The 17,976-nt window shown below is 43.6% G+C and overlaps 1 protein-coding gene across 5 annotated transcripts in view; it reads left to right on the plus strand.

Annotated features, from left to right (window-relative positions):
- Window positions 1-17,976, plus strand: part of CDH17 (cadherin 17) — an 88,946-nt gene that overhangs the window by 43,033 nt on the left and 27,937 nt on the right. For 4 of the 5 annotated variants that reach the window (XM_061439362.1, XM_061439361.1, XM_061439364.1 and 1 more), the window contains 7 exons: window positions 1,719-1,877; window positions 1,985-2,184; window positions 5,133-5,264; window positions 5,586-5,736; window positions 9,473-9,688; window positions 13,493-13,569; window positions 15,919-16,110. In XM_061439362.1, the coding sequence (XP_061295346.1) occupies window positions 1,719-1,877; window positions 1,985-2,184; window positions 5,133-5,264; window positions 5,586-5,736; window positions 9,473-9,688; window positions 13,493-13,569; window positions 15,919-16,110 (1,127 nt within the window). Of the gene's footprint in view, window positions 1-1,718; window positions 1,878-1,984; window positions 2,185-5,132; window positions 5,265-5,585; window positions 5,737-9,472; window positions 9,689-13,492; window positions 13,570-15,918; window positions 16,111-17,976 lie in introns of those variants that run through there. The other variant, XM_061439365.1, reaches the window with a different exon arrangement.

Raw genomic sequence — 17,976 nt, forward strand, 5'->3', positions numbered from 1 at the left:
GGTGGCCAAAGTATTAGAATTTCAGCTTTAGCATCATTCCTTCCAAAGAACACCCAGGGCTGATCTCCTTTAGAATGGACTGGTTGGATCTCCTTGCAGTCCAAAAGAAGACTCTCAAGAGTCTTTTCCAACACCACAGTTCAAAGGCATCAATTCTTTGGCGCTCAGCCTTCTTCACAGTCCAGCTCTCACATCCATACATGACCACTGGAAAAACCATAGCCTTGACTAGACGGGCCTTTGTTGGCAAAGCAATGTCTCTGCTTTTGAATATGCTATCTAGGTTGGTCATAACTCTCCTTCCAAGGAGCAAGCGTCTTTTAATTTCATGGCTGCAATCACAGTGTGTGTGGTAGGCTTTACTAAAGATTTAGAGAAATGAAGGAGCATCTTGTCATAACAGTGCACAAAATAAACCTGAATATTAGACTTTGAGTTCTCAGAAAGACTCTTGGCCATTTCCATCGACTCACTCTCAAACTTCCTTCTGTGTTACTTAATGCTCTCTCTCATTTTTCAATGCCCACTTCCAATAACTCTGGAAGAGTATTCCTTTCACTGTATTATGTGGAGTAATTTCATGTGTCTCTGTCTCTGAGGTTGCATACCAAAGGTTCACTGCTGAACTGTGCTAAGTAATTATCTTGCAGGTCTTATTCTTCACCAATAGGATTTTCTAGTTCAGTGGTTCTCAAACTTTTTGGTCTTAGGGCCCTTGTATTCTCCTAAAAACTATTACAGGCTCTAAGGAACTTTTCCAAGGATATATGGCTTATATCCAGTAGTATGCTGGCAAATTTTAATAGCTGTCTATCTGGGAGTGGGAAAAAAACCTCAGATTTGTAGCATTTGTCAATTTCTGTGGTATAACTACTCCCACCATAACTCATTTTAAACTACCAATGGTGTTAATAATTGACTCACAGTATTTCTGGAAATTCAACTGGGTTGTACCAGTTGGCTCCACTATATCACTGGTTATATCTACCAATATTTATCATATTTGAAATCAAAACTGAGAAATTGAAAAATTATTTAGTAATTGATCTAAAGTAATTATCATATTTTAATAAAAAGAACTGTATTTTCAAAGACAGTAGGAATTATTAAGAAAATGGCATTGTTTTAGTCTTTGCACATCCTTTAATGTTTGGATTAGTTGAGAACAATTGGATTCTTATGTCTGTTTTTGCATTCATTTTGTGGCCATATACTGTTTTGGTTGAAACGTTTAAAGAAAAACTGTCCTTAGGCAGGTATGTAGTTGAAAAAAGGAGTACTGTAACAGTGTTTTCAGATTACTGTGAATAGTCTTTGATACGAGACAAAACTCAGCAAGGGATAGTTTATTGTTGATTGCAATGTGGAATCTGAAACTGTATCAATGTTTTTTTGGGTACTCCTTTATGCTAAAATGCATCAATTTATCTTGTGATTTGGATGGGTCTTTTATACATGTATGACGTTAAAAACAGTCTCAACGACCCCTAGAGGTTCCTGGACCACACTTTAAGGAATTTCATCCTAGGAAAAAGGAGCAGAATAAAGATTTACTCCACACTAATATGAATTATGGCACATTCCTCCACTCTATTTCTGCCCCTTGGAAGGCAAATGTGTCTATGGTTGGTTTAATATCTTTAAAAAATATCTTTTAACATCTTTTTTTAATATCTAAATATCTTTTTTTTTTTTTCTGGGTACATTTTGTTAAACAGGAAAGCCCTTTATCTATGTCAATGCTACAGACTTGGATGATCCAGCCACACTCAATGGCCAACTTATTTATCAGATTATCATGCAGCTTCCCAAGGTCAACAATGTCATGTACTTTCAGATCAACAACCAAACAGGAGGAATTTCACTTACTCCACAAGGTGAGTTAAGTGATGCCCTCAAGGGACTCTCTGAATCAATACAAATGACCTAGATCTATATCATCTTCAGAGACATTTCCTTTTCTCTTCTCTCCTACTTCCCATAGGATCCCAGGAATTGGATCCTTTGAAGAATCCTTCCTATAAGCTGCTGGTCTCAGTGGAAGACATGGGAGGCCTGAGTGAGCATTCCTTCACTGACAGCGTGCATGTGGATATTACGGTGAAGGAGAACATTTGGAAACCGCCAGAACCTGTGGAGATTGAAGAAAACTCGACTGAACCTTACCCCATTAAAATCACTCAGGTAGTGCCCAGGGAATGCTAACAGCCTGCCCAATCAATGCACTCACATTGTAGGGGCCCACTCTCATGGTCTTCACTGATGTTTTTGCATAGTATCATTATAAAGCAAACTAAATAAACAAAATCTCTGACCACAAGTCTCTGGAGTTTGCCATCATGGGTGAACTCTGGACTGTACCAACTTAGATTCATGTGCACTAAGTCACTTCAGTCATGTCTGACTCTTTGTGACCCTGTGGACTGTAGCCCACCAGGCTCCTCTGTCCATGGGATTCTCCAGGCAAGAGTAGTGGAACAGATCGCCACTTCCTTCCGTGGGGTATCGTCCCCACCCAGGGATCGAATCCAAGTTTCCTGCATGGCAGGTAGATTCTTGATCATCTGAGCTACTAGGGAAGCCCAACTTACATATATTTGAGTTTTAAAAGAGAACTTTACTCACCTTCATTTTCTAAGTAGATAATGCTATTTTCTTTTTCTTGTCTATAGTGTAGAATATGGCTGAGTTGTATAGGGTACATGTGCATGATTTGAATTTGAGACTGCAAATTAGTTTTGAAATGTTGCTTCTTATTCCGGTGGGGAAAATCTCAGTGTGAAAGATTTGCCCCATCATAGGCTGAGGGGCAGAGATAGGACTGGCCAAGAGTAAGAGCTGAGTAGACAACTTTTATCTTTGGAGCCCACCCCCTTTCCAACGCCATCCCCTGTAGGTACCTCCCCTCTCCCTTCAGACCCTCCCCTGGTCCCACCTGTGTCTCACTTTGAGCCTTCTCTTCCTGCTTTAATTCCTGGAAATCCACTCTGGGGCCCACCCAGATCTGATCTTTCCTGGGAGATCAGGAGATTTCTTGACACAGAAAGCTGTGAGTCAGTGGAAGATCGCTGGATTTGGAAGCAGATAAGCAAAACCACATTCTTGCTCTATTACCTCAAGGACTGATCATAAACAAAGAAAGTGAAAGTGAAGTCGCTCAGTCGTGTCCGACTGTTTGCAACCCCGTGGACTGCAGCCTACCAGGCTCTCCGTCCATGGGGTTTTCTAGGCAAGGATACCAGAGTGGGTTTCCATTTCCTTCTCCAGAGGATCTTCCCAACCCAGGGATTGAACCCAGGTCTCTCACACTGCAGGCAGACTCTTTCCCATCTGAGCCACCAGGGAAGCATAAACAAGTCATTTATTGTTTATGAGAAGTTGAGGCAACTTCTCACCAATAAAATGGGGATAATGACAGCTCTTTAGGGTGTGACAGAAGTTAATTAGTATCTGTGGAAGTAGATAAAAGTTATTAACGTTATGAGGCAGTTCTGGTCTCTAGTACTCCTATATATATTTTTTTAAATGGTACTGCTATTGTTAAGGGGTCCTGGGGCCCATCCTGTTGTATCTATCTTCTAACTTAAGATTTTTATTTATTGAAGGTTTTTAACATGAAAAATATTTTACCTCCTTTTACAAATTTACTTATTTATTTAATTGGAGGATAATTGCTTTACAATGTTGTGTTTGTTTAATGCCATACAACGAGAATCAGTCATAACTGTATATATATCCCTTCCCTCTGAAGCCCCCTCTCACTGCCACCCCCCTCCCCCCAATCCCAGCCCTCACAGAGCGCCAGGCTGGGCTCCCTGCGTTATATAGCAGCTTCCCACTTACTGAATGTTGAATTAATGAATTTCACCTTCAGAAGAAAAAAAACGAAAGCAAGAAGTATTCTGCTTTACCAGATAAGAAAGTATATCAGGACTCATTTCTCCAAGAATTTCAGTTTGGTTCCTTTATGAAAGTCTTCCTATTTATTATTCACGTTGCCTTCATAAGGATTTATAAATGCTAAAAAAAAAAATGCATATACTTAGTTTTTCATAGCACTGTCGAAGAAAAGAAAATATAAAGAGCCACAGCCAATACCCAGGCCTGGGAAAAGTACTCGGTGTGTCTTCAAACTGAGGAAGAAGAGTGGAAGGGGAAAGATGGAAGAACTTGGGCTGAATCTGTAGGGCGTAACGGGAGCTTGCTTACAACCAAGAACATAACCTTTGGCCTGGAGCTTAAATAACTAGAAAAGGACAGTGGTGGCTCCTTGATACCCTTCCCAAGTTGTCTTTGAGGAAACAGTTTAGTGTAGGACTTTAGGCAGGTCATTTAAACATTCTGCGTGCTAGTTTCCCGGTTTATAAGATTCGGGTAACAATAGTCTCTACCTGATGGGACTGTTTGCGGATTTAATGAGACACTTTAAAGTGTTTAGTATTATGTCTGGAATGGGGCACAACCCTCAATAAGTGTTGTTATTAGTAGTAAGTAGATTATCCCATAGGCTAGGCTCTGTCTGTAGCAAGTGGACAGGAATTACTATTGAGTTTATTGATTTTATTTTTTCCAAGTTATTTACAAAACAACACTGGGAGTTGGCAAATATTCTTATCCCTAAAGTCTATGAGATTAAATATTTAAAGGAGAGATGTTCTTTATTTATGTATCACTTGTTTTAAATAACAGCATGATGAAGAATTGAGAGTGTCTCCTGTCTTTACTGGGGAGTTTTGGGAGCTTGTCATTCATCATGGCTTGGTCCTCACATAATGCCAGACATTAAGTGCATCTTGTTTCTTAAAGTGGTGTTTCATGACAGGAAGTCTTCACAACCAGGCTTCCAAATGAACAACCTATAGACTCTTTAGAGGGTTCACAAAGAATTGCTTTAGGGAAGGGAAATACTGCTATGTGCTTATCTGGAGCAATACAACAGTGAAAAGGAAAAAAGGGGGAGGGATTATTTTAGGTTGAAAATGAAAAATGTAATTTAGCAGTTATAAGAAACCACAGACATCCAAACAAGGTCGTCAGAAATTTCAAACGGAGAGCTAGAAAATTGTTTATTTCCTTTCCAGTTCTGTCCGTCCGGGACTGTCTTTCCTCACATTTTGCTCTGGGCCCTGTAGGTGCAGTGGAATGATCCAGGTGCTCTATACTCCTTAGTGGACAAGGAGAACACACCACGATTTCCATTTTCGATAGACCAGAAAGGAGATATTTATGTGACTCAGCCCTTGGACCGAGAAGAAAAGGACGCAGTGAGTAAATCTAAGAGGAGGTTCACGGGTGACGAGACGAGACCCTGTGCCCGCGGAGACCTGAGGGCAGAGAGGATTTTACTGAACACCCACACCACCGCCACCAAACCCCCAGAACTGTGTTCTGAACCTCAGTGCCTTATTGCTCTCAAAGGCATGGAAATAACCCCACAAATTCAATCCATTTTATATTTTCTCATTTCGCAGTTCTAAATGAATGGAAAATAAAGGGATAAATGGAATAGTCTTGAAACAGTTGTTTTCTCTGCCTTTTAAAAAAGATGATGATGGAGTCATGTTTTACCTCTGTTCTTGTTATAGTATGTTTTTTATGCGGTTGCAAGGGATGAGCAGGGAAAATCACTCTCGATCCCACTGAAAATTCAAGTGAAAGTGAAAGACATTAATGATAATCCACCCACGTGTCCATCTCCAGTGACTGTACTTGAGGTCCAGGAGAATGAACAAATAGGTAAGAAAGTGTGTGTCTGTCTTCTTTAACTCTGTAATCCCTTTCTCCTCCCTGTTGGGTAAATGGTGGCAGATAAACGTGACTGGGGATCGGTTGTCCATGCCCAACACAGCATAGAGGTAGAATGCATTTTGGGACTCACACGGGTACAGTATTTCAGTTCAGGGAGTGTCTGAGAAGGGTTCTAAAACTGGAGTTTTCTAACTACCACCCCTACTCATAGCGCGGTTCCTGCCTCTACCATTACTACTACTCCTGTCGCTACTCACACCCCTACACCTGCCGTGAGCACCATAACCACTTGCACCAGCATCCTGTATAAATGTGTAACGTTATCTCATCTGCACAGTTTTCCCATAGATTCTTTTTTGCCTTCCAAAAAAGTCAGTGACAGATGTGATCCCATCAAATTTGCTAAATAATTTAAACAAACATTCACACTCCATGCCAGATACCCTGCAATTGACCCTCTCTAGGAAGCTGATAAAAGCTCATGGGGCTTAAAGATGAAGTTCAGTTTTTATCTGCTTTTGTCCTTCTATTCTTGACCTGCTTCATTTCTTTGTACTATTCCAGGATAGCTTTAGTTTTGTGCAGGGACAGCTACTATTAGAACACTGATTTCTGGGAGTTCTATGACTTCACTGGATTTGGGACACCTCTTACCTATTACTCCTTACTGCCGAGCTCATTGGTTGTGCAGAAGATCTTTGAAAACCTCTGTAGATGATACCTCAAGTATTTTTGTGTAGGGCCCAACATTTAGTGTATCTGTTCATCTATGATGCATAACAAACTGCCCCCAAATTTAGCAGCTTAAAATAACAAACATTTATTATCTCACAGTTTCTCTGAGTTAGGGATCTGGACATTCAGAAAGAGAGAGAGAGTTTAAAAAAAAATGGCAAGTAAGATGAAAGTCAGTCTTTTCATAACCTAATCTCAGAAGTGACATCCCATAACTTTTGCCATATTCATTAGAAATGAGTCACTAGGCCCAGCTCACACTCAAAAGGAGGAAGTTCCACCAAGGCGTCACTATCAGGGGTGGGGCGACTGCTGGGGGCCATCATAGTGGTGGCCTGCCTTACTAGGGAGGAGGACAGTACTTGTTTTCTGAGACTAGTTTACCTTGCTGGGAAAACAAATTGTTCAAGGGTGCAGCCTCTCCAAAAGTGATCATTTATTTTGTAACAATATTTCACAGTCTTGAGTTGTGGACTTAATGGATCAGGAATTCTTAGAAATCAACACAGAATGAGTCTATTCTAATATATATAGCCTAGAAGGATACTCCCCCAAAAATGCCCCTGCCTTTTGGGGCCCTGTCTAGCTCACTAAAATACCAGATTATTCTTTAGTATATTTATATTCTCCTGTTTGGTGTCTTGTATCAGCCAGAAACTTGTGAGACTCATGTACCCAAGTCTCAGCAGTGCCAACTTTAATTCTGAAATCCCACTTGCCACCAACGCCTTTGTATTCACACCAGAACTTTATCCTCTCATAAAAGCCCCACCTCCCCAAAGTATTTCTCGGTGCCCCAAGAGATACTGTATGTACCTCTGAATCAGTTTGGGCTGCCACTTATTCCTAGCTTTTGTCACTCGGAGACATGACACTTCTTTCACTCCTGGCTCATTCATGAAGTTCTCTGCTCCCACTGAGTGGCGCCCCCTACTGGAGTTTCCCTGTCAGTGATGCCAAACAGTCCTGGTGTCTCTGACCGCTGGAGGGTTCCCCCGCAGTGAGGGGAGACCGGTGTCCTCTGTGTTACACTCACTTGCCAAGGGAAGGGTCCCGAGCAGGGCTGCTCAGACACCAAAGTGAAAGTGAAAGTCGCTCAGTCGTGTCCAACTCTTTGCGACCCCATGGACTATACAGCCCATGGAATTCTCCAGGCCACAATACTGGAGTGGGTGGCATTTCCCTTCTCCAGGGGATCTTTCCAACCCAGGGATCGAACCCAGGTCTCCCTCATTGCAGGTGGCTTCTTTACCAGCTGGGCCACAAGGGAAGCCCTCAGACACCAAACCACCACAGAATTTAGTGAGACGCACTTTCATTCCAGCACGCAGATGCTTTTCTTACAAGGGCAGATGCAGGTTGCAAAGGTGACTTGGTTGCTTGTGAGGACACAGAAATGGCAGCTGCTACCATGCTAGACACATGTTCTGATGCCTCTCCTTCCCTGGCCAGGAGACACGTCTGCCAGGGCAACCCTCTTAGAGGCATAACATAGGTACTTTCATTCCTCCCCTCACGAAACCCTCCAAATCTCCCTGTGAATCAGTAGATGCAAAGTAACAGGGCGAGGGGATAAAGCCAACTCCACAAGGGGGATACATATTCAAGTTCTAGCCTTCATATGGAATTCTGGCTGTGCGTAGAGAAACACACAATTCCCATTTCATGCAGCAAAATGACCCAGCATCTATCAGAGCTCATCCAGACAGACCTGGGTAGAGCACTGCGTTGTGGCCAGACTTCTAGAACTCGCTGGACTGAGACACTCACAGACATAAAACTTAGGTCCATAAACTGCAGCGAGGTGGAGAGGACACCAGCCTGCTCTCGGCCCGTGCTGTCTTTATCTTGGGGGTGGAGTCAGTCTCTGCTGTTGTTCCAGAAACTTGCTTAGAATTCAGCACAGTTGGCTTGTCCTTGTTTAGTTTTACCATTTGCCTTGTGCATTAGTGTCTGAGGGTGGCCATAACAAATGACCACCAACTCAGAGATTTGAAACAATAGAAATGTATCCGCACACAGTTCTGGAGGCTAGAAGCCTGCAGTCAAGGTGCCCGCGAGGGGAGAATCCTGGCCCCTGGTGGCTCCTGGCATTCGTTGGCTGCTCATGGTGGCCTTGCCGCAGTCTCTGCCCTCTTCTTCACATTGCCTCCTCCTCTGTGAGTGTCTCTGTCGTCTCTTCTGGATTTAGGGCCCACTCCACATCCAGGATGGTTCAAGACCCTGACTTGGGTCCTCCCAAATTCATATGGTGAAGTCCTAGCCCCCGGCACCTCAAGGGGGACTACCATTTAGAGACACGGTCTTCAACGTCATTAGCGTGGGTCTTAACCCAATATGACTGGTGTCCTTCTGAGAAGAGAAAATCTGAATAGACACAGAACGGGGGAAGACCATGTGCAAACACACGCACCAGATGGCCATCTATAAGCCAGAGATCTCTGAAGAAATCAGTCCTTCTCACAATTGCTCTCAGACCTCTAGTCTCCAGAAACCGAGAAAATAAATTGCTGTTGTTAAAGCCATCCATCGTGTGGTCACTTTTTAAAAAATTTTTTTTATGGCAAGCCCTAGCCAGCTAAAAATGGACTTCCCTGGTGGCTCAGACAGTAAAGAATCTGCCTGCAATGCAGGATACCCAGGTTCCATCCCTGGCTTGGGAAGATCCCCTGCAGAAGGGAACAGCAACCCACTCCAGTATTCTGGCCTGGAGAACTCCATGGACAGTGGAGCCCTGCGGGCTACAGTCCATGGGGTCGCAGAGAATCAAATGCGACTTAGCGACTCACACACACATGCAGCCAACTAAGACGCTGCTCCACACACTGTACTACTGAAAAGGTGAGAAGCACCAGCATCAATCTAAGAACATTATTCTGCTTCTCACGGTTCCTTTTAGTGCCTTCTAGGAACCCGATTCTCCACGGAAGCCATTTTTTAATAGGCTAAAAAAATTAATGGACGGGTTTCCTTCTTTCTTTCCCTATAGGGAGCAGTATTGGAACTCTTACTGCTCACGACATGGATGAACAAGACACTATCAACAGTGTTTTAGAATACAGAATTGTGGATCAAACTCCCAAAGTTCCTCAAGATGGACTCTTCCTGGTCCAAGAATTCTCTGGAATACTCCAGTTAGTGGTGCAGTCGTTGCGTAAGTGGGACACTCCGCAGTACAACCTGACCATAGAGGTGTCTGACAAAGGTTAGTATCGCTTTCACGGTGTCGAGTGAAAACACTTGTTTTCTTTCTAGCTGTGATTGTTAGGCTGCTCTAATGCCTGGGTGTGTTACAGAGGCTACCATTGAAAAAGGTCTTGCTTCCCACATAAAACAAGCCCAGAAGCCAACATGGTAACGGCCAGAGTTGCAGCTCAGAAAATGTGATTATGTTTGTCTCCTGAGAAGCAGATGCCCACGAGGGGATTAAATATATAAAGATTTTATTAGGGGAACTGCCTATGAGAAAAAATGGAAAGGGATACAGAGAAGTGTGGAAGAGCCATCACACCTCAATTCGAGCCTGACCCTGAGTGAAGGAGGGAAGGAAGGAAAGTGCTGGGGAAACTCCCGGTCAAAGGGAAGTTCGGCAGGGTCATCGGAGGTCCGAGGTTGGCTGTGGAAGGAGTCTGTGGTCTCCCAAAGCAGGCCTACCTTAGCCTGCCTGCCTTGTTCAGGCACTGCTGGGGCAGCCAATGGGAAGCAAGGTCTTGGTGCACACGTGGTGATGGAGTTCAGAGCCCGGCAGCATGTTGTCAATTAAGATCCCTGTTGTTAGAAGTTGTTGGCAAGCCTCGTTGTCATGGCCACCGTGATCACAAACAAGACAGTTAGTTGTATTTCTCAAGTCTCCCTTTCAGACTCAAAGGCTTCTACTGTATGACTGTGAAGGAACTTTTGGAAAGCTTTGTCTTCTCCTATTAGCTTCTAATTGGCCATTTGACAATATCAGGAAACATTCATCCTTATACTTTATACAATTTCAAAGCAAGTGGTTTTTAATCTTTGCTAAGTCATGAGACCCTTTGAGAATCTGATGGAAACTATGAATTCCTAAACAAATGCATATGTTCTCAGATAAATTGCACAGACACACAAACATACTCGACCTCAGAGACAGGCCTGTTTTAGGGTCATTAGTACTTTTAAGTTAAGAATCTTTCTTCGAGTTAACTGGTCCTGAGTCTTAAAGAACCAAGTAGTTCAGTAATTATTATGCTAGGAAAGAGAGATTATATAGGTATGCTGTACTAAAGAGCATCATTTCACATTGTGCTTCATATTTTTTTTCTTTATCCAGATGTTGAGATACTAAAGAGAACTGAGAGTCCTGGGGTTTACCAGGCCCCCAAAGCAGAACATTTGAGACATAGTAATTCGGCAAATATAGAGGGCCTAACATAATGCTTAGCATTATGCTAAGAGGTACAATGAAAGTGGGTATAATAAATTATCCCTGTCTGTGATGAGCTGACAATTTCACACCATTAGCCAGCCATTCTTCCAGTGGTTACTGAGCATTTAGCTTGATTGAGGCACCATTCAAGGTACTGGGAATGCACAAATAAATAAGACCCGCTGTCTGGCCTCAAGGAGCACTTTTGGTAGAGGAGATGGACAAGTGAATAAATAAATTATAAGGAATATGTACAAGGTAGCCCATGAAAGCAATGAGTGACTCAGTGGAGAGGGAGAGAGACCTAAGAGAGCTTTCTGGAAGAGGTGTCATTAATCTGACTTTCGATGGATGAATATGACAAGTTACAAAACAGTGTAAAGGCTTATAGAGGAGAAGAAAGTCCATGTGCAAATGCATGGAGACCCAAAGCAGTTTAATGCCGTAAGAGCATAAAGTGGAAATCAGATGACAAATAGTCTATATACATGAATACATCTATAGAATATATGGACCAGATTATGCAATATATTTATATGTAAATATATGGGTGTATGTGTGTTGATGGAATTAAACATTCAATAGTATACTACAGAAAATTAGTCAGTAGGCTATAATTAGCATAGTTTTACATAAATTCAGGGAAGTGATTTTATTTACATGAAATCACAAGGCTCACTGCTGGTCCAAATGAGGCTTACATGGAACAGGCAAGTGGTGAGTTCAGGCCCTGGGACCTCTCCAAATCTCCAGCCGTTCTTGCTGTCTACAAATGTCCTGGGGGCTGGACCCAGCTTTAATTAGCATCCACTTATTTATAAGATGGTTATTATTAGGTTACACGCCTGGCCTTGTGTCTGGTGTGTTGAGAACAAGCTCTGGAGCTCTGCAGCCTGAGTATGTTTGTCAGTATCCCAGGAAAAGAAAGCCCTCTTCAAAGAAGTAACCAAAAAGAGATAAAGAAGGGATTATCTGTAAAGCTGTGGGTAGGGGTTACGGGAAGCCAGCAGGAGGTGTGAAGCACCATGGAGTCATTTTTACCCCAAGGTGAGAAGGGAAAGGGAAGGGCCCTTCCCTGAAGGAGCAGGCCCTGGGCCTGGGGCTGTGACTCTAGAGGAAGCTGCTGGCAGTGGGAGCCAGACTGACTCCGTGCTCCTGCCCTTCCTCAGACCTCCTGCCAGTGCTCCCCCTGGTAGAGCTCAACCGCTACCCAGAGGGCCAGGATGCCCAGTGATGCTGTTCCTAAGGGCAGCCCCAGGGCACAGAGCAGGGTGAAGGGCGGGGAGCAGACGGAGAGGACTGGCGAGCACGTGGACTCGAATTCTGGCTTGACCACGAGCCAGCTGCAGGACCTTGGTCAAGTTGCCCTGGGCTTCCTCGGTTGTGAACTAAATGAAAATGACAATCGTACCTACATCACAGCGTCAGAGTGAAGATGAAATGAGTCACGTAAGCAAAGCACTTAATGCCGCGCCTGATACGCACAGAGTGCCAGCGGTGTCTGTTAGGATGAGAACCTTGATTTTGTTGCTGTCTACATTTTATAAACTGACTGCCTCACACTGATTTCAAGTAACATAACCAACCTCTTACACATCTGATAAGTAGCAGAGACAGAATTTCAGTGGTGGGGTTCCAGAGCCCAAAGCCTTAGCCATTGTATAATACAGGCTTCATGGCTGGAATAATGGAAACCTCAACAAAAGATCCCATCCTGTTGGCCTTCATGTGGCTGTTTTTCTGGGGATCCCATCTCTACCGGTACTCCATGCTCACCTTGGATCCAGGTTGAACTGCTGTCTCTGACTAGGTCTCTGAATTGTCAAACCCACCCCTCAAAGCCACTTTCCAGGATTCTGTGAGCTGCCTCTGGGTAGGCATGCCCTTGGAAGAGGGCTAATTGTATCGTGGGCTTCCCAGGCAGTGCTAGGGGTAAAGAACCCGCTTACCGATGCAGGATATGTAAGAGACCTGGGTAAAATCCTGGGTCAGGAAGATTCCCCTGGAGGAGGGCATGGCAATCCACTCCCGTCCTCTTGCCTGGGAAATCCCATGGACAGAGGAGCCTGGCAGGCTATAGTCCAAAAGGTCGCAAAGAGTCAGACACGACTGAAGCGACTTTGTACACAGACACACCATTGTACTGTGCCTCCCTCACTTGGGCCTTCCCTTATGGGGGCAGAAGAGAGACAGCACAGTGAGAGCCAGAAGTGTTCAGAGAAGGAAAGACAACCTTCTCGGATGCTCAAAGAAGCTTTCTAGAAGGACAGTTTTGCACTGGGCTTTGAAGGCTATGTAGGTTTCACGAGCCAGAAAACAGAGGCTGCTTCCCAGGAAGCCTGGCTCAGGAACAAGCTTTTATGGAGGAGGAGGCAGGTGGGTGGAGCGGGAATCCCAGAGGAGCCTCTCCCAGGGTTTTCTTCCACCCCACCTTGGTGACCTACACGTGGGTGTTGGTGGGGAACAGAGAGACTCCTTGCTCTGCACATCGCAGGCCAATAGTCAAATTGTGGCGTGGCTGTCACTGTACTTGCCAACTGTTTTTCTTGCAGATTTCTGATCTCAATGCATGATTTTCAGTGAAAATTTTTGTGATGTGCTTTTGATTTTCAGATTTCAAGACCCTCTGCTTTGTGCAAATCAACGTTATTGATATCAATGATCAGATCCCCATCTTTGAAAAGTCAGATGTGAGTAGTTGTCACCTTGTTTTTGCTTTACTTTGTTTATATTACCTGACCCCCACTTTTGGAATAAGACACAAACAGTAGTTAGGGATAATGCCAGATTTAATATCTTAGTTAATGCTCTGCTAGTAAACTCAGGCATCGTCTTCAGTGGAAACCTTCTGGGGACAGTAATGTTCACTGTTATAGTATCTGCAAGCATCTGTTTATAAACTTTTGCCAACAGCTCATTTATTTCAAGGACTGCTTGAAAGCTGTAAGCACAGTCTTTGTCAAATTGAGATGAATTGAGTGGCTGCTTGCAGTTTGCCTTTATATATTTTGTGTGTGTAGGACAATAAATAGATTATTGCTACGTTCTCAAACAAGAATTTGTTGTCAAAATTTAAAATCTGGCAAAATATTGGCAATTTAAGCTCACCTTGCATTAATTGAATAAGAATCCAGTAGTCATATACAGATGTGAGAGTATCTGAAGGCTGAGTGCCGAAGAATTGATGCCTTCGAACTGTGGTGCTGGAGAAGACTCTTAAGTGTCCCTTGGACTGCAAGGAGATCCAACCAGTCAATCCTAAAAGAAATCAACCCTGAATATTCATTGGAAGGACTGGGGCTGAAGCTGAAGCTCCAATACTTTGGCCACCTGATGCAAAGAGTCGATTCATTGGAAAAGACCCTGATGTTGGGAAAGATTGAAGACAGGAGGAGAAGGGGACGACAGAGGATGAGATGGTTGGATGGCATCACCGACTCAGTGCAAACTCTGGGAGATGGTGAAGGACAGGGAGGCCTGGTGTGCTGCATGCAGCACGTGGGGCTGCAAAGAGTCGGACATGACTGAGCAACCGAATAACAACAACAAAGGCGAAGACAAAGCTGACCTCTGGTTTATGCCGAAAGAATGTGCTCAGGACACTTGCAAAAAAAGAGAAGAACTGGGCAGAAAGAGCAGGAGAAAAAAGATCAGTTGACTATATCAAGAAGAATTCAAGCTAATTTACTGGTAATGTGGGCTTTGAAGTTGGCAGTAGTTTTATCATTGCTTCCCTTAAAATGGATGCCTCTATTTATTTTGGAGGAGAGAGAAGCTGTTTTGACTAGATTGTTATGTTTGAAGTCAGTGATGAGGCAGCCCCGAGCCTTGTGATGATGTTCATAAATCAAAATAAGGATAAAGCTGTGGCAAAGAAAGGGAATTGATTTACAGGAGGGTGTGCAGAGGTAAAAGGTTTGACAATATAACTTGTGTAGCAGGCACTGAGGTTAAGTGAGCATGAGATGAAGAGCCTGTCTCTTCTCTGTCTCCATTCTCTTGGGTGTTTGATCTTTTCTGTATGTTATAGTCTCCTCGCATTACATCTAGACAGTGTTTTTAGACTGAGAACAAGAGTTCTGCTTTAGGAATCTCAGAGCTTGGAGAGGCAAACGGGGCTCTAGAAAGTGTGAGTCCACTTCTTTCGCTGCCGTGGTCCACTCCCGGACCCTGCCTGTTATCATCTTCATGATCGTGATGCCAAGAGACGTGACCTGGGGGATTTTCAGTGGAGGAGTAAGAGATTAACAGCGCCTGCTTTGGAGATGGACAAGCATGGATTTGAACCCCAATTCTGTGACCAACTGGCTGTGTGGAGTGGGTTTCAGCTCTCCAGGCTTTTGCTTCTCTGTCAAATGGAGGTGATGACACAGCTATTCGGTAGGGCATTTTGTCTTGCTGCTTACCTTTTTGAGCACTTATTATGTGCTAGGCATTCAGAGGTTCTATATGTATTATCTCTGCAAATCCAAACAGAAAACATAAAATAGCTTCCATTTTTATTATGTCCAATGGACAGAGGATGAACCTGAGACTTTAAAAAATCAGGTAACTTATTTCAATTCACCCAGGTAATAAGTGGCAAGCCTAGGATTCATACTGAGGCCACTTGACTCCAAAGTTCAGGCTCTTAACGACTATTCTGATTGATTAAGAATTAATTAAAATGATACATGTAAAGTGCCTGTCACATTGTAGGTACTCGATACATAGGAGCTATTTATCTGTCTCATTACTAACAACTATAATGATAGTTACAGTTATTAAATATATTGGATGTGGGTGGGAGAATCTGTTTTAGAATCCCATCAGTCGCTCTCTGAGACGCTGTTTCTTGGTATAACGGATATCAGTCTACAAGTGTGACTGATGTCAAAGCAACTGCAACCTACTCATCAACGGGAAAAACATGCTTGGTAAGTATTGATGTAAACGATGACTTGTGTCCATTCTGAAACCAGAGGCAGGTTTGCTTGTTGATAATTGTCCTTGATGACAATGGACATTCTCATTGTTTCCTTCCCCTATTTCCTTCTTAGTATGGAAACCTAACTTTCCCTGAAGACACAGCTGTGGGATCTGTCATCTTAACCATCCAGGCCACAGACGCTGATGAACCACATACTGGGAGTTCTAAAATCCTGTATCGAATCACACAGGGAGACAGTGAGGGACGTTTGGAGATTGAAACAGATCCCCAAACCAATACTGGATACGTCAAGCTTAAAAAGGTAAATCGCCCATTGAATGGAATTTGTCTTTTTCATAGATTAGTTTCCTTAGGACCATTCAGGGACCTATAAGCAGAGGTGATGAATTGGCGGCGACCTCTCAGGCACGTGATGGACTCCTGGAACCCCCGCAGTCATTCCTGTCCTCGTGAAAGACAGAGGCCGGGATTCTTGCTGAGTCTGTCACTAGCTGACCAAGCAACCTTTGCAGAGGGAGGTAGTATTTTCATAAAAATTATAGAACGAATCATTTTTAGTATCAGTATGTCCCATGCAATAATTGGGAAATGCTTTTACTAAAAAATCGCTTACTGTTTATCTGAAATCCAAATTTAACCAGGCACTCTTTATTTTTATTTACTAAATCTTGGGCAAGGTAGTGCTCAGGGCTTTATTTTTCCCTTTGCAGGTGTGGGATATTAGGCTAGATGAATCCCATGAACCCTTTAGGATGTAGGCTGTTTATTCAAGTGGACCAGCCATAGGTTCCTCTTTTTAATAATGACTGGAGGGTGGTAGGTCTCCTTTAATAGGCAAGTTATAATAAACAAATGTATTCTCTCATACCTTCTTCCCTGCCCACTCCTTACATTCATCTTTTATGGTGCTGCTAAGTCCACTGGCTCTTGCTTCGTCTCTCCCTTTGTAAGGACTGGGTAGCCTGGAAGCCAAAATCTTGATTACCCTGATACTTGCTTCTTTATACAGGGTCTTCCCATTCTTCACTCAATCTACTCCTATCCCCTACTGTATACACCTGAAGTTTGGCCCTTTCCTCCCTGGCTGCCTCATTTATGCATGTAAACTGGGTATCGGATGACTCAACAGGAAGTGGCACTCAATGTCATCCAATGTCTTTAGAACGAAAAGAGATCAGAGTTACAGCAATAGAGACTCTGCAGACATGGTTGAATGCGGAAAGTCTGTAGTACAGTGTGTGGGAGGCTGTATCAGAAAGCTCTGAAGGAAAGTTTTGACCCAGAATAAAGGTAGAAACTGAAAATGAAGACAAAAGAAAATAATTTTACAGAAAATGGATAGAAGCATAGGGGGAAAAAGTGCTGGTGCTGAAGGAAACCCTGGAGCAGAATCTCAGAATTCTGGTATCGTTCTGACCACACACCCCGCCTCTGACAAGGGGCCTCACTGGGTTTCAGCTGCAAGGTTTGTGCGTGGACCTACTTAAGCAGCAGTATTTTGTGTGAGTCTGACCTTTGAAAAAGGTGCCGTTACATCTTCCCCCTCTATTCATGGCTGCCTATATGGACACAAAGAACCCAGAAGGAAAGGTCAGGGCCCCGAGTTTGCAATGGGTGGTCCAGGCGGCAGGCCTGGTCCTGGGGCAGGATGCGGGGGCAGATAGCTTCCATCCTTCCCCAGGACCAGCACCCTCTAGGTGTCTAAGAGAAGATAAAGGCTTGTCCATCTCAGTATGAATGTCAGTAACTTTTCATGGTGGCTTGTTGTGAACTAATGTAAGTTAATTTGACCATCTGTGGCTAAAGGGCATCTATAGGGAACAGTTGGTAACCTTGATGATCAGCAGTAGGTGAAGGCTCTAATTTTCTTCCCACACCCTTAACATGAGAGGGTGTGTTCCTGTACAGCGGGCCTCTGGCCAAAATCTTGGTCACATCCTTATTTTGTTTGCGGTTATATGCCAAGTGTCCAGAATATTTGCACATAGTGGAGGTTCAATAAATCTTGGTTGCCTGAATACATAGTTGAATTCTGTCCCATGTGCAATTAATAACAAGCAGGTTTGAAAACCAGCATTCAACTTGTGCTTTAGGCTTTAGGTTTGTGCTGGCCTGGCTCTCTGTCCCTCAGGCGCTGTAATCACAGTAGTCTAGTGACAGGATTCAT

The sequence above is a fragment of the Bos javanicus genome, chromosome 14, assembly GCF_032452875.1.
Source record: "Bos javanicus breed banteng chromosome 14, ARS-OSU_banteng_1.0, whole genome shotgun sequence".
Taxonomy (NCBI): domain Eukaryota; kingdom Metazoa; phylum Chordata; class Mammalia; order Artiodactyla; family Bovidae; genus Bos; species Bos javanicus.